This window comes from Zootoca vivipara, chromosome 10 (genome assembly GCF_963506605.1).
Source record: "Zootoca vivipara chromosome 10, rZooViv1.1, whole genome shotgun sequence".
In the NCBI taxonomy this organism is placed as follows: domain Eukaryota; kingdom Metazoa; phylum Chordata; class Lepidosauria; order Squamata; family Lacertidae; genus Zootoca; species Zootoca vivipara.
Genome location: NC_083285.1, coordinates 30,443,114 through 30,458,228, shown reverse-complemented (window position 1 = coordinate 30,458,228; position 15,115 = coordinate 30,443,114). Strand labels below are relative to the sequence as shown.

The window sequence follows — 15,115 nt, the reverse complement described above, 5'->3', positions numbered from 1 at the left end:
TTTTGCAACCATTTCCATTTCTCTTCAAGGTTTTGACAGAGGGAAGGATGATGCATCACAAAGTAAAGATGATTCTACACAATCAATGTCAAAAAGCAAGGTAAGCATAGTTCTGTCCGATGCATCTAAATGAACTTGGACATGTGGTTGCAAATGATTTAATCTTTTCCATACCTATCTCATTTTTGGCTTATTTTAAATAGCAAGGTGAATTATGTTTATGTGTAATTCTTGGTTATAGCACAAAAGCAAGCACCAATATTTGTTTTTAAAGCCAGTTTGTGAAAAATGTGAGGGCTGCTCAGGAGGTCCAGTGGGCCTCTAGTGAATTCTATTAGCTGCTTGGTTAAATTAAGTATGAGGCATATTATTTTAGATAAACTATCCATAGCTGGCAATAGGCACAGGTGCCGCAAGTGACATGGTAGCATCCACTAGTAAACCTGCAACATACATGCATTTAACTTGTGCACATTCACCTTTATATACATGGCAATTAAAAAATAGAAAGGGGGCGGAGTTCTGGGGAAAATGACTTTGGCAATTCCCTCTGCCGTTGAATCCAATGAATTTTCACTATACATGATTTTGGCTTTAGGCGCAATCCCCGGAACATAACCCCTGGGTAAGTTGCAGGTTCTAATGTACTACATGCTATATGTTTTATGGTGAATGCAACTCACACTTGAACAAGATGCAAACTACCAAGCCATAGAACTCTTCTCAGGGTTCAGGCTTGGTTTTTGGCTCCCATCCAGACCACCCACTCATTCCCCCCTCCCCAGGCACAAGTTCAGCTTCTGAACAGCTTCATCTGCTTCTGATGGAAAAGATATAGAGTGCCTTGATGATGACTCGCCCAAAATCCTTTGATGATGGCACCCAATGACTTCCCTTAGGTGTTAGCATGGAAGACAGAATTGATCCCCACAATATAATTGCCATGGGAACAAACAGAAATCTGCCAGAGCTGTTCTCTAAACTTGGTCCATCAAATAGGGACAGAACCACAGTAATACACTGCCTCCAACTTCTGTTTAATGGAGCCAGTCCATGAGGATACCATGGTCAATGGTATGAAAAGCCGTTGAGAGATCAAGGAGAATCAACAAGGTTGGAGTCCCTCTCCTCATACAAATAGAAAGCCAAGGTGACCAAAGCTTTCACTGTGCCAAACCCAGGTTAAGAAAGTATGTACTTTCGTATGTGTACATGCGACTGAGCTTAGTGGATTGGAGCTTTTGTCTCATCTTCTTGAGATTGGTGGGTGTTTATGTGTGTGCTCTCTCTCTTTCCCTCCCTCCCTTTGTCTATCTCTGAAAACTTAGTAAAATAGGGGTTTTTTTGGAGGGGGGGGGTAGCCTTAAATTTAGCCAGAAGATTTTGCTGGTTCCTGGGCATCTCAGTATTAAACAATTTGTGTCAATAAAACATGTTTTGCTATACAGGGTAACAAATGCCTTGTAACTCATCCAAAGTTTATTTTTAGCCAGTACAAGATGCTGAGAAGTTCCTAATGAGTTAACTTGGTTACATTATCAACCAATGTTGAGTGATGATAGACTGCTAGAATAGCTCTGCAACACTGCAGGGTTCACCCGTCATTCCCAACCAGTTTTCTCTCCAAGCTATTGGATGGCACATGCAGAGAAACCATTTTTAGAACTTTCAAGGCAGGATAAATAAAAGCCATGTGATGCCACAGCAACATGTTTAATAAAGAATTATTTTCAGTGCTAAAGGCACTTAAGTGAGGTGAAGTTATGGATCTCTAGAAGTAATTGTGTTTTGGGGAAAGCAGGCTGTAATAATGTATTTGAATAACATCGATATAACAGATACAGGAAACAGATCTTAGTCTGGAGAAATTCTATATTTTCCTTGATGGGCCAGGGGGTTAGTAAGTGCATAGGTGGCACTGGACAAGAAAAGCTATTTGTGTTTGCATGTGTAAAGCTCAGTGGACAATGTCAAGTTTTAGACACCTTTCTTCAAACTGGGTTATTGTTAAATGATACGGCAGAAGAAGCCAACGTTTTGAAGCACCACACGAAGGATTCATTTACAAGCTCTTTCTATGCCTTGATTAAATAAAGTGACATAAAGGGAGCAAGCAGCAACTTGAAAAACTCGTGGCTTCTATATTTCGCTTGAAGTTTGACTGAACAGCAACTGCTCTAATCCTTCATTAATCATTTTCTTGTGTTATATATATTTTCAGTCAGAATCTAAGCTTTATAATGGCTCTGAGAAGGACATCACCGCATCCTCCCCCAGCTCCTCTACTACCAAGCTCACAAAGAAGGAGTCTCTTAAGGTGAGTTGCTTTCCGGGATAGAAAACCTACTGTCTCCAGCCTTTTGGCTATGGAATACGACACCTCTCAGTGGCCTCAGAAGATAAATGTGAGATACACAATAACTTTATTTTTGCCCTCTGCAGGCCTAGTTCTCAGTGAGTTTGTAAGCCTGTTTATGGGCTCACTTTCATGCAGGTATTATTCAACCTTATTAACTCCCATCTGTGGTCTAAAATGTTGTAGCCCAGACATGACTTCACCACCTTTGTAAAACTAGGCTACAGATAAAGTATATATGCTGTGCTGGTTGTTGTTGCTGCTAGGGATGCACAGAAGCTGTCCACATGACTTGTTTCTGCTGGAAATATTAAATGTGTTACCAGCCCATTACTACTTTGCTGAGTGAAAAGCGTTCCATCGGTTCCACCCCACTGCCTCTCATATTTATTTATTTATTTATTTATTTATTTATTTATTTATTTATTTATTTATTTATTATGTAACATGTTTATATCCTGCCAAGTTGGAATTCAAGGCGGCTTACAACATTTAAAAACACCAGTCATGGAATAAAGAATGATAAAAACAAACTGCTTAAAAACAATACAGTGGAACCTCGGTTTATGAACACCTCGGTTTATGAATTTTCGGTTTACGAACACCGCGGACCCATCTGGAACCGATTAATCCACTTTCCATTACTTTCAATGGGAAAGTTCGCTTCAGTTTATGAACGCTTCAGTTTATGAACAGACTTCCGGAACCAATTGTGTTCATAAACCGAGGTACCACTGTATTTAAAATGCATCACTATATATCTAAAACCAGCAATTAAAATTTGAACTGGCAGCAGCAGCCCAGTCATCAGCATCATCCGCACCTTAGTTTCCAAATGCATAAAGCTTTTACTGCAAAAGTAAATTGTTGCTTCCTTGCCTGAACAGAAGCAGGAGCCAAGCCAAGCCACACTGATCGTATCTGGAAGAAGAAACTTTGTTTGCTAATTCTCTGTCCACAGCACTGCTGACGACTGAAGATTCCAATAAGCAAGCAAATAAGATCCACAGGGCTTTTGCTAGGCAGAGTAGAGACTGATATCGTGCTTAGCCTGATAATATGCTGGGTGTCTATTCTGCCTAGCAAGCAGCCTGGTGTGGGCCTTAAAGCCATGTGGATCTTATGAGGGGGAAAGAAACATTGTTTGCTATCAGATCAGCCAGGAAGCTGGGTCTCTATTCTTCCTAGCAAGAGGTGAGGTGTGTGCCTTAAACCTGCATAACAAAAGCAAGAGCAAAGCCACGTGGATATTTGCTGATCGGAATCTCCCTGCCTTGGCAGGGAAGCTTATTGCTATGCTGGGTCTGTCTTGCGCCTTGTAGATTGTGCAGGCAGAAAGCAGCTTTTACTTCAAAGTAAAGCCCTTTACTCTGCAACGCCAGCTGGCAGGCGGCAGGGGCTTATGCCTTGCAGATTGGGCAGGCAGGAAACCTGGCCATTTACTTTGCAGTAAAGTGTTGCTTCCTGTCTGCAAGCTGCGCAGTGCATTCTCAATATATTACAAGGTGAAAAAATATGAAACCTTTATTGCGGTCTGGAGTTCATAGCAGTAAGAGACAAAACATCAATATACCACCCACCCCTACTTCAGGTCTCCAAATGTTGCTGAACTCCCATCATCCCTGACCATTGGCCATGCTGGCCGGGGCTGATGGAGGTTGTAGAGTTAATATCTGAAGGATCATAGGTTCCCCATTCCTGCTTTATATGAAATTGGTTTGAAGGGAGTATTATGTAATGCCACTTCTTCTGATACATAAAACATCTGTCCTAAAACGGTTTTGTTTTCTTCATACTTTTATGGATTGACCTAAGCATGTTGCAGTTCATTTTGACCTTTGCTTTTATAGCACCATGACTTCCATTTTCTTAAATTTCTTACCCTCTGAATTTATTGTTCTTTCATTATTTACAGGTTCAAAAGAAAAATTACAGGGAAGAGAAGAAAAGAGCCACAAAAGAACTACTTAGCACAATCACAGACCCATCAGTCATTGTTATGGCTGACTGGCTGAAGGTCAGGAATTATGTGTAATATTGAGTGAAAGTTGTAGCTGTTGTTTATTTGTCATAATGTAAAAGAATTCAGATCCTAGTTGGTTGCTGATTGATGTTTACCACTAGAAAAAACTCCATTAATTATATCCCAGAGGCTCAGTACTTGATGCATCGGGAACCAACGGGGACACCTTGCCGCTGCTTTACAGTGGTTGCCATGGCTACATCTGTCTGCAGTGACTAATTGAATTGGTGATCACTTTATATTAAATGTGAATTATGAGAGATTCTTCTGGAAACAGGAAACTGTTACTTTAAAACAGATTCCTTCTTGCAGACTCACCAAGCCACATTTCCTACATGACAGCATAAAGCTCTGGGAGTTTCAAATGTGTGAATTTCAATGGTGATATGAATAGCTCCTGGAAGGAGGACGTAAAAGTAGCACGGGTATCAGATAATCTAAGCTGCTTAATGTCAGTGTGTTTCTTGCATGTCGTAGGAGAATTAAATTACTTATGCTGATCAATAAAATATTCCACCTGGACTCTTGTTGTTTATACCTTTTTTCCTGTATTGGCTAAAGTGTAAGGGCTGTTAACATACTACTTTTTCATTGATTGATTGCCTTTGAGAAGAGCAGGATACAAATGTAATGTTTTATCCTCACAAACCCATGAAAGTTAAATTAGGTTGAGAGTGTGTGATTTGTTCAAGGCTACAAAGTGATCTTCGTTTCTGATTAGGGATTTGAACTTGCATTTCATATTTCAAGTACATTCCCTAACCAGTAGTCTACTGGTATCCGTTGAGACACATTCTGCAGGCATGGGAATCACCCCAAGTTTCTGCATTTATTTACATATGTAAAATGTAAAATAACTTCTGACATAGTAAATTAGTTTTCATTTTAGAAGAATACTGTCTGCATGGTGCAGTTGATATCCTTTGGTAATTTGATTTACTAGTTACGCTCAACTAACAGTATACAAACATTAAGATGTGTTGTGCCTATAAGTATTTGTGTGAGATTTGAATAGCTCTTCTTCATTTTTGTGATTCTGAACTGGTTGTGTATATTGTAAGAAGGGTCTTATTGCCTGGCCAGGAGGGATTGGGACTGAAATGTACTTAAAATGTACTTAAAATTAAAAATCTCTCTCTTTTTCTGTTAAGATTCGAGGTACACTGAAAAGCTGGACCAAACTTTGGTGTGTGTTGAAACCTGGAGTACTGCTTATTTACAAAACTCCTAAAAATGGCCAGTGGGTGGGAACAGTACTTCTGAACGCTTGTGAACTCATTGAGCGGCCTTCAAAAAAGGATGGATTTTGTTTCAAACTTTTCCATCCTTTGGAGCAATCCATCTGGGCTGTTAAGGTAAGTGAATATGTATTCTTAATGCAGGTGGCGTTGAATAGAACATTACACCAATGACACATTAAACCTATCTGCATTGTTAAATATTGATGATCTCAGTGTGCTTTCAGTTGTCAGCTCAGCTATCCCTTTGCTAAATTTGCTTGATTTTCTGACATCCCAAAGCCCTGATGTGGTTGCATTAGAGAAGTATTGGCCCTCTGCATAATCCTGTGTGGTCTTTATTGTGAAAGCAGCCACTAATCATAATCTTTTCACATATAAAATGTGCACAGTAATGCTGTATAACAGCTCCTGAATCCCTAATGGTACCTATTTTATTATCTTGTAGGTATTAGGATAATATATTTTCATACTCTCAGGCCTTTTAATGATTTGTGCTTTAAAATCGTATTGGGAAGATTCTCTTTTAAAACATCAAAAATTGCCACATTTTTATTTTGCTGTTTTAAGTTCCTATTTTAGCGTGTGTATTGTGAGAATTATGTTTGTTACTTTTTATTGGCCTAATGTATATTTGTATTATTTTGCTTACATTGTAAATTTACTGGGATTACCAAGAGATTATATAAGAGTGGGTGGATACAACAGGAGGCTAGAAGATTGAACCAGGAGAGGACAAAGTGCCTCCATACCCCATCTAGAGTTCACTTAAAAATGGGTTAGCAGCAGAAATCAGCCCTGGATATTAGGAACAAAGGCATCACCTGAATTATATATACCACCATCCCCAAGACCAGCGTTTCCCAACCTTGTGCCTCCAGCTGTTTTTGGACTACAACTCCCATCATCCCTAGCTAGCAAGACCAGTGGTCAGGAATGATGGGAATTGTAGTCACAAAACATCTGGAGGCACAAGGTTGGGAAACACTGCCCAAGACAACCAAAAAGGGCCCAACCCATTTGTGGATGGATCTCTTGTGAGAAGCCATAATTACACTTGTGAGGTTTGGATCTCTTGATACACAAGGCAGTATAACTTCTATGGCTTTTGGCTCTGATACTGAATATTCCAGATGCTAACCAGTAAACCCAACCACAATGTTTGGGTGGATGGATGGATGGGGCAACTCCCTTATGAGGAAAGGTTGTACACAGCATATCGTTAACTATGAAACTCACTTCTACAGGAGGAAGTGATGGTCATCAATTTAGATGGTTTTTAATGAAGATTAAATAAATTAATTAATGGAGGAGAAGGCTGTCAACAGCTACTGGCCACGTTGGCTGTGTTCCACCTCCACTCCCAGACACAGCAGTTGTTGGGAGTCGCAGGTTGGGCAGCATGCTCTTGTACTGAGGTCCTGCTTGTGTGCTCCCCACAGGCAGCTGGATTACCACTTACTGGATACTGGATTAGACGGCCATTGACCTTATCCAGCAGACTCTTCTTATGTACTAAGTTGTAGTGTGCTCTGTCCACCCCCTCCTGTTTATCTACACACATTTGGGAGTCCATGAGCTTCAAATGAGGATCATTCCAACTCTCCAGACTGAAATGTGTGATGTTTTTCTTGTAGCTGAGCTACCTTCCAATTTCTCAACAGTGGTTGAAGAAAGAAAGCGTACAGATGGTGTTGGCTGTGCCCTTCTTCTTTGCCAGCTGCATGTTCTACTTAAACGTATTCTTGCTGTCATTGCTTTCTTGCTTCCCACTCCAACATGAATGAGTAATCTGAGTTTTTAATGCCACCAACATTGTGGCCTCTACAATGTTTTTTCTTTAAAAATAATAATAATAATACAGGAATGAGTGGGAGAAGCACCTGGAAATTTTTAGTTCTAAAGACCTTTTACGAGGTGGGGGACCAAAATAGGGGATATTTTTAAAATTAATCTGAAGAGCAGATTCCAGTGAAGTATGGCCATTGGTCACATAGAGTTATTGCAATAGCAATTGCTGATTGACAGAGAATCCTAGATATTTCATTAAAATTGTGCCTTCAAATTAATCTAAAACTCTTGCATCTATATTGTTTGTATTTTAAGGGTCCTAAAGGTGAAGCTGTTGGATCCATAACACAACCGTTACCCAGCAGCTACTTGATCATCCGAGCAGCTTCAGAATCAGATGGTAAATAAAAGCACATTCTGTAAATAACATTTTCTGCGAAGGGCAACACAGTAAATCCTAATGTGATTAAACAGTTTCAGGAATTTTTTTTTTACCAGCAACACCATGTGTAGCCCAGTTGTTTTTTGGCCCCAGATTTCTTTTTCTCAAAGTATTCACAGTAGGATACATGTGGATTAAAAAATATGAAAACCAGAGCTTGGTAATACAATGATAGTGCAATATAGGTACAGCTTCCCTGCAGAAAGACTTCAGCCTTGTAAGACTTACAAGGCACAGCTGGTCTAATGTACATGACTCGTTGATTCTGTGACTATATATTCAGATTCCTGCCTGTGCAGTGAGACTTCCTCTTCCTAGCCTCTACTTCATAGTTGTTGGTTTTTGTAGGGGGTGGGGGTGGGGGGACCTTGAGAACAGATGGGAGGGGGGATGTGCAGAAATTGAAGAGGGAGAGGAACTCCTTGCGCTAACAGTGGAAGACTTCTTTGGATGCAGCCCAAAGTTCAGTGCCTCCCCCCCCCCAGTATATCAGAAGCTACAAGTGCTGCAGTCCCAAGCATACGTGAATAAAATCATGTCCTGCTGAAGTAAATGAGACTTAGCCAAAAAATATAGTTGGAATCTGGCTATAAGATGTGTTGAAAGAGCACAGATAAATCATTTCTGGTCTTGAGAGGTCAGATATAAAATCTTGGTTCTGTGCTTTAAAGGTACTCCCATATGAAATGCAGATCTAGCATACTATTCAAATGGTGAACTCAGTAACATGGGGTATTATACTAACAAAAAATATATATTTTTAGGTAGGTGTTGGATGGATGCATTGGAGCTGGCTTTGAAGTGTTCAGGTTTGCTCAAGCGCACAATGATAAGAGAAGGTAAAGAGCATGAAGTGACCTTAACAGATGGTGCACATGTGTCTTTCTATGGTCTGCTACGTGCAAACAACGTGCATAGTAGTGAAAGCTTCCCGTAAGTTGTTCAGATTTATAACCTTTATTGTGGTGGTGGTGGTGGTGGTGGTGGTGGTGGTGGTGGGGTGTGATGATGGCTGTTCCAAGGTTAAATTCTTACTGTCGTTTAAATAGTTTTCTAAGGTTTTCTTTTATTGGTTACTTTTTTCACTGTCTTGGCAAAACTCCTGCTTGCTATACTTACTGAAAATATCACTAGAATTTTTAAATAAGCACACAAAAAAGGCACATGGTATTAAAATAATGGTATCTAAAAGTAAGTTTTTAGTTTCTTTATATATTCACATGTTAATCTGTTGAGTACAGATATGCTTAAGGATGCAATTGTGTTCATATATGTGCTAGTTTATGGTTGTGGAAGAGCATAAGCTGGAGGGAAGAGACAGTTCATCCGTCCCTTTTTCTTTTACACCACCCGCCTCATATTCTTCTCATAGGCTGGTGGATACCTATCCTAGAGGGTAGTGTTCGAAATTCCCATTGTCTGGGCACATTTTGTGACGGGGAAAAGTTCATTAATGCGCAAGCAGTTTCTGAGCTTTGGGTGCAGTACTGCACCTAAGATTTCGGATTAAAACTGCAGAGTGGAATGAAAGGAGGACCTTTTTCTGCTTCCCCACTTCCAGCTACTCTCTGAAGACTGGAGAAGAGACCCTCTTAAGAATATTAGGGGCAGGGGAAGGACTAGACCAGGCACCCCCAAACTGCAGCCCTCCAGATGTTTTGGCCTACAATTCCCATGATCCCTAGCTAACAGGACCAGTGGTCAGGGAAGATGGGAATTGTAGTCCAAAACATCTGGAGGGCCGAAGTTTGGGGATGTCTGGACTAGACAATGTGAAAAATGAACATAATATTTTAGCTGCAGTTCATTCATTTTCAGCTTTGTATTGTTATTTTAAAAAATTGCGCCTAGACCAGGGGTCCCCAGACTTACCGGGCTCCGGGCCGGTGCCCGCCGCGCCGACTGCGCGGCGGGCCGGAGAGCAGGGGAGTGCGCACGCAGCGGGCCGGAGGGCGGGGGAGTGCGCGCCCGTGCGCATGCGCACACGCACACGGTCGGGAAAAAATCGCCGAAAATCGCTTGTGCACATGCGTATGGGCCTCCCCCAACCCGGAAGTGCATCGGAAATGACCTCTTCTGGGTTGGGAGAGGCCCATACGCATGCGCACAAAGGATTTTCGGCGATTTTTTGCCGATTTTGAAGATCGCCGCCGCGCGCCGTAAGAGCGGGCGGCGGCAGTGGGTGGTGGGAGTCGTCGCGGGCCGGATTGGGAGGCCAATTGGGCCGCATCCAGCCCGGGGGCCGTAGTTTGGGGGACCCCTGGCCTAGACATTCCATTGTTGCGCCCATAAGCTAGGTTTAAGATGCTTTCATATCTCAGTTTCTAACACTGTTAGAGGGTCCCTGTAGACAAGGTAAATGGGCAAATAAATGATTTGAAAGCCGCCTCCGGCCCTGCACCCTTCATCAATGTTACAATTCTTTTTTGCTGTTCCCTGCTAAGACAATACAGTGGTACCTCGGTTTATGAACACAATTGGTTCCAGAAGTCTGTTCATAAACCGAAGTGTTCATAAACCGAAGCAAACATTCCCATTAAAAATAATGGAAAGTGGATTAATCCGTTCCAGACGATGAAAAACACCCCCTAAAGCTTCAATTTAACATGAATTTCACTGTCTGCCAAGAGGTTTCCGAGGCCTATGGAGGCCTCCACGGAGGCATCGGAGCGCGACGGCGAAGGTGGAGAGACGTTGCAGGAGCGCGACGGTGAAGGCCCGGCCTCGCGGAGGGGTCAAGAGAAGCGAGGCCGGGCCTTCACCATTGCGCCCCTGCAGAGTGGAGAGGCTTGGGCTTGAGAGAAGCCGCCGCTGCTGCTGCCGCCGCCGCTCCAAGCAGAGCCAGGCGCACCGCGAGCCACCCCAGGCAGTCCTGGCGCCTGGTGGTGGTAGCGGCTGCTCTGAGGAGGCGAAAGGTCGCCCGGCTGGCACCACGTAGAGAGGGAAGGAGAGCTGCGAGCGCCACCGCCGCGCAGCCAAGCCTCTCACCGCTGTTTTCTATGCGTGAGGTAAGCGCTTCCAAAGGGACCCCCCCACCCGCTTTGAAAGAGACGTGGCCGCAGCCGCAGGGCTCCTTTCCACACAGTTAGCCTCCGTGAAGGCATCGGAGCGCTTCTGTGGCTGCGTCCCAGTCGCGGACGTTCCAATGCCTCCGTGGAGGCCTCCATAGGCCTCGGAAACCTCGGGTTACTTACTTCCGGGTTTCGATGGTTCGTAAACCGAAAGTTCGTAACCTGAGGTGTTCGTAAACCGAGGTACCACTGTAATGTTTTCCTTTTAAAAAAATCCCCTAGGAACAAAACAGTTATCAATATTATAGAGCTGACTTGTAGGGGGACCTGGGAAATGGAATTTCCTGGCCATTTCTACCGTACCTTGAGGCTATACAGGTAGCCCCCAGTTTACACGGGGGTTACATTCCGAGGCATTACACACGTCGGTGAAATTGTGTATATTTGAAAGCCATTGGAAAAGCCTGCAAAGACGCCCTTCTGCCCCCTGCCCTGCTTTTTTAGTGACATTTCAGTGATGTCTTTATGACGTTTTCTGGTCACTTCCATATACACAGTTGTGCACATATTGAACGTGCATAAATGGGGAGCTGCCTGCAATCTTATCCCTCCCAAGCACATTTAAATAGCTAAGTACCACCAGTTCTGGAATAGGGCTTGCGCCTGTAGTAAACATTCTTCATGATATGGAACTGGTTTGCTATTGTTTTGCCAGAAGTTATGAAACGGTTACAAATAGAAACTATTGTCCTACTACTCCTGTTCAGCTCACTTGCCATGTTTCAATCACTCAGTACAACTGCAGGAGCAACAAACTACAGAGCGGTGATTGGTTGAGTTAGCTGTGAGTCACAATGCTGGTACTTACCAGTGGCTTGAACTGCTAAAAGACCCCACACTGTGACTGTAGCAATTCAAAGATAAATTATTGCAATGATTTCTTTAATTGCAGTGTTGTAGCTGTACAAACATTTCTGTATTAACTCATATTGATGTATTTTGCAAGAAATGCTATATATTTTAATACTAAAATGATATCTACAATTTTAATTGGCAAGCTAAGTACATTCTTAATTTGATCACTACCTATGTATGTGCGAGTATAAATGTAAAGGTATTTTAAACATCTAAAATGGAAAGTATGGGTCGTTTCTCTGCATCTATGGGGTAAGGTCTGCTATAAACCCTAAGCAAAAACATACAATTGCAGCCTAAGCTATAGTAATTGCAGTTCTTTTTATATGCATAGTTACTTGGTTAGTGATAAAGTAATGATGCTATAGTATAAACAGAGGTGAAACCATATGGAAAAAGTCTGGAATTGCAGTTGCATGAATTAAAACTTGGTATAGATCCCAGCCAAATTTAAGTTTTCCTATGTCCCACTCATTTAAATGTGCTTTTAGTTTTTCCATTAAGTAAGACCAGAAAGTGCTTAAATTTGACCTTATCGTGCCTAATGTTTACTGAACTGACCATTCAAAAGCCATAAGTTGAGTTGAGTTGCTAAATTGTATAAAGGAAAGCCCCAGGATTGAAACCTATCTCTTCTTTTTTGTAGGCTAAATGATAGTGAAATTGAAAGGCATCACTTCAAAGATCCAGATATGTATTCTGATAAATCAGATAGGGAAAATGATCATGATCGCGATGAATCGGATAATGATGGCTTGGGAGAAAGTGACACTGACACATCTGAGCGGCAGGATGACTCATACATTGACCCTGAACCTGATCATATCAAGGAAACAACGTATTTGGAAGAAGTTCACGAAGAGCTTGGAGAGGTTAAAAAAAAAGTGTTTTTATGCAGTAGTAATGTTTTGGTTTTAACACAGTATTTTGAAACTAAAATTGTACCTTGGAGGGGCCTCACATAGTCAGTTTGGAAACATTCGAATTGCAAAATGGTTTCCTTTGCCTTTTTAACACACACTTTCTTGTCTATGGTAATGTCCCTCTAGCTGTAGGTCAGATTTCAGACCACTGGTAGATTAATTGCTTTGGTAGGTTAATTTTTAAAGCATATCTAAGCATAAGAGGCCACCATAAAAAGCAGAAGAAACTGGTAGGATTTGGCCAAGGGACTATGGTTGGCTAAAGTTGACGCAGATGTAGAAATAACTTGACAAATAAAAACGCTAAGAGCCAGCCATTCAACTAAACTGACCCAAAGGTAAACAGAGATTATTCTAGATTGACAACTGATAATGGAAGCTTTTAATGTTTAATAAATTATTGTATTTTAATGTATCTGTTGGAAGCCGCCCAAAGTGGCTGGGGAAACCCAGCCAGATGGGCGGGGTATAAATAAATTATTATTATTATTATTATTATTATTATTATTATTATTATTATTATTATTATTATAGCAGCGAGGACATGCCCAAGGGCATTAATCAAAGTAAAACAGAAATTTTGAATCTCATGGTTGAGTTGGAAGTTATAGTGTGTTGCAGGCTATCTAGCCTTGGTTTGATAAATAGCTATTTGGTGTTCTATAAAAAAATAGTTCACATTTCCTAAGTGCAGCATATGAATTGCTTCACATGTTGTGTTTTGGCCCTTGCTCATTCAGGGTTGCAGGCTCCGGGTTTTAATTCAAAACAAAACAAAACCAAAACCCAAAACTGCTTAGGGATAAATTGCGCACAGTTGAGACAATTGGAGTGCTTTCTCTTAAGTTGTTCTTTGGAGCATTATGTATTTTTGATAGGTGGGTAAAGCAAGTTTACTGACAAACATGGGCTCTGACCAATGCAAAATAAATATGAATTCATAGAGAAGGCATTGGCAATTTTAAACCATGGTGACTGAAACCAAATACCTTCTGCAAATGTGCTCTTTCAATTAGTATCATGTTTATGTTCTATTCTGCTTTGTTTTTGTTGAAGGCAGGAGAAGCTTCCCAAACAGAAACAGTATCAGAAGAGAACAAAAGCTTGATATGGACATTACTAAAACAAGTACGCCCAGGAATGGACCTTTCCAAGGTGGTGTTGCCCACGTTTATTTTGGAAACTCGTTCTTTCTTGGATAAACTCTCTGATTACTACTATCATGCAGACTTCTTATCTGAGTGAGTTGATTTCATTCCTCTACAATAAAAACTAACTTGATGTATCCGCTCAATATTTTGTTTTCAGAAGCATTTTTTAACATTGCTTTCTTAATAAGTTGTAAAACTTGTCAGGCCTGCAATAAATCATACTTCTAGCCCCTAGAATTTTCCCTTCTTTTGTGGGGCTTACCTTTAAATTCCTAAGCACCTTGGGATTCATGTATCTGAAGGAGTGTCTATTCCCACACCAACCTGCCCATGTCTTGAGAGCACCAAGAAAGGTGCTGATGCAAGTACTGCCTTTAGTTAGGGGTTTGTTATGGTTTTTACAAGGTAGAGGGCCTTTTATGCTTTAGACTTTGCCCCAACTTTAGAATTTCTTTCTAAAGGACTTCACACAGCAAGTTTTTCATTGTTATGAGAAGGCTTTCTTATTTGCTCAGGCATTTTAGCGTTGTTATTATTTCTAGTTTGTACATGATATTTTTTTTAGTTTTAACTTGTTTTGTCTTCTGCCTTGTTATATATATAGTTATATAGTTTTATATATATATATATATATATATATATATATATATATATATATATATATATATATATATATACTGGCTTTAAATTGTATTTCCATCTTGTATTTGAATTAGTTCTTATTCACACTTTTGTACACTGCTCTTTACTGTGTACAGACAAGATCTGCTTTTTACTCTCTCCACATGTGAATAGTTTTGAAATTTTATTGTACATAGTTATTTAATTAAAATAAAGACTGCATCCAAAAAGTACTTAGATTTGCCTAACAAATTTTGTTTTCTAGAGCTGCCCTTGAAGAGAATGCTTACAATCGTATGAAACAAGTTGTGAAATGGTATTTGTCAGGATTCTACAAAAAGCCAAAGGTAACACTTTCCAAACACTTTTTGTGGTAGCAAATCCCTTCCCCTTTCACTCTTTTTACTTGCTCCCACTCCCATAACACTTTGGTACAGATCAAAATTTGCCTACATACTCATGTATACCACCCACTATATACTCATGTAAGCTAGATGGGCGGGGTATAAATAAATAAATAAATAAATAAATAAATAAATAAATAAATAAATAAATTATTATTACTACTACTACTATTATTTTTACTATTACTGGATACTAGTATAATAAGCCGGTAGGGTGGTGGGTTTAATCATGGTGTTTGT

General features: G+C 40.7%; 1 protein-coding gene across 7 annotated transcripts in view; it reads left to right on the top strand.

The window, feature by feature from the left end:
- Positions 1-15,115, top strand: part of OSBPL8 (oxysterol binding protein like 8) — a 71,414-nt gene that overhangs the window by 41,176 nt on the left and 15,123 nt on the right. For all 7 annotated transcript variants that reach the window (XM_035126748.2, XM_035126751.2, XM_035126743.2 and 4 more), the window contains 9 exons: positions 30-100; positions 2,222-2,317; positions 4,272-4,373; positions 5,531-5,734; positions 7,724-7,808; positions 8,615-8,783; positions 12,423-12,648; positions 13,756-13,940; positions 14,737-14,818. In XM_035126748.2, the coding sequence (XP_034982639.1) occupies positions 30-100; positions 2,222-2,317; positions 4,272-4,373; positions 5,531-5,734; positions 7,724-7,808; positions 8,615-8,783; positions 12,423-12,648; positions 13,756-13,940; positions 14,737-14,818 (1,220 nt within the window). The remainder of the gene's footprint in view (positions 1-29; positions 101-2,221; positions 2,318-4,271; positions 4,374-5,530; positions 5,735-7,723; positions 7,809-8,614; positions 8,784-12,422; positions 12,649-13,755; positions 13,941-14,736; positions 14,819-15,115) is intronic.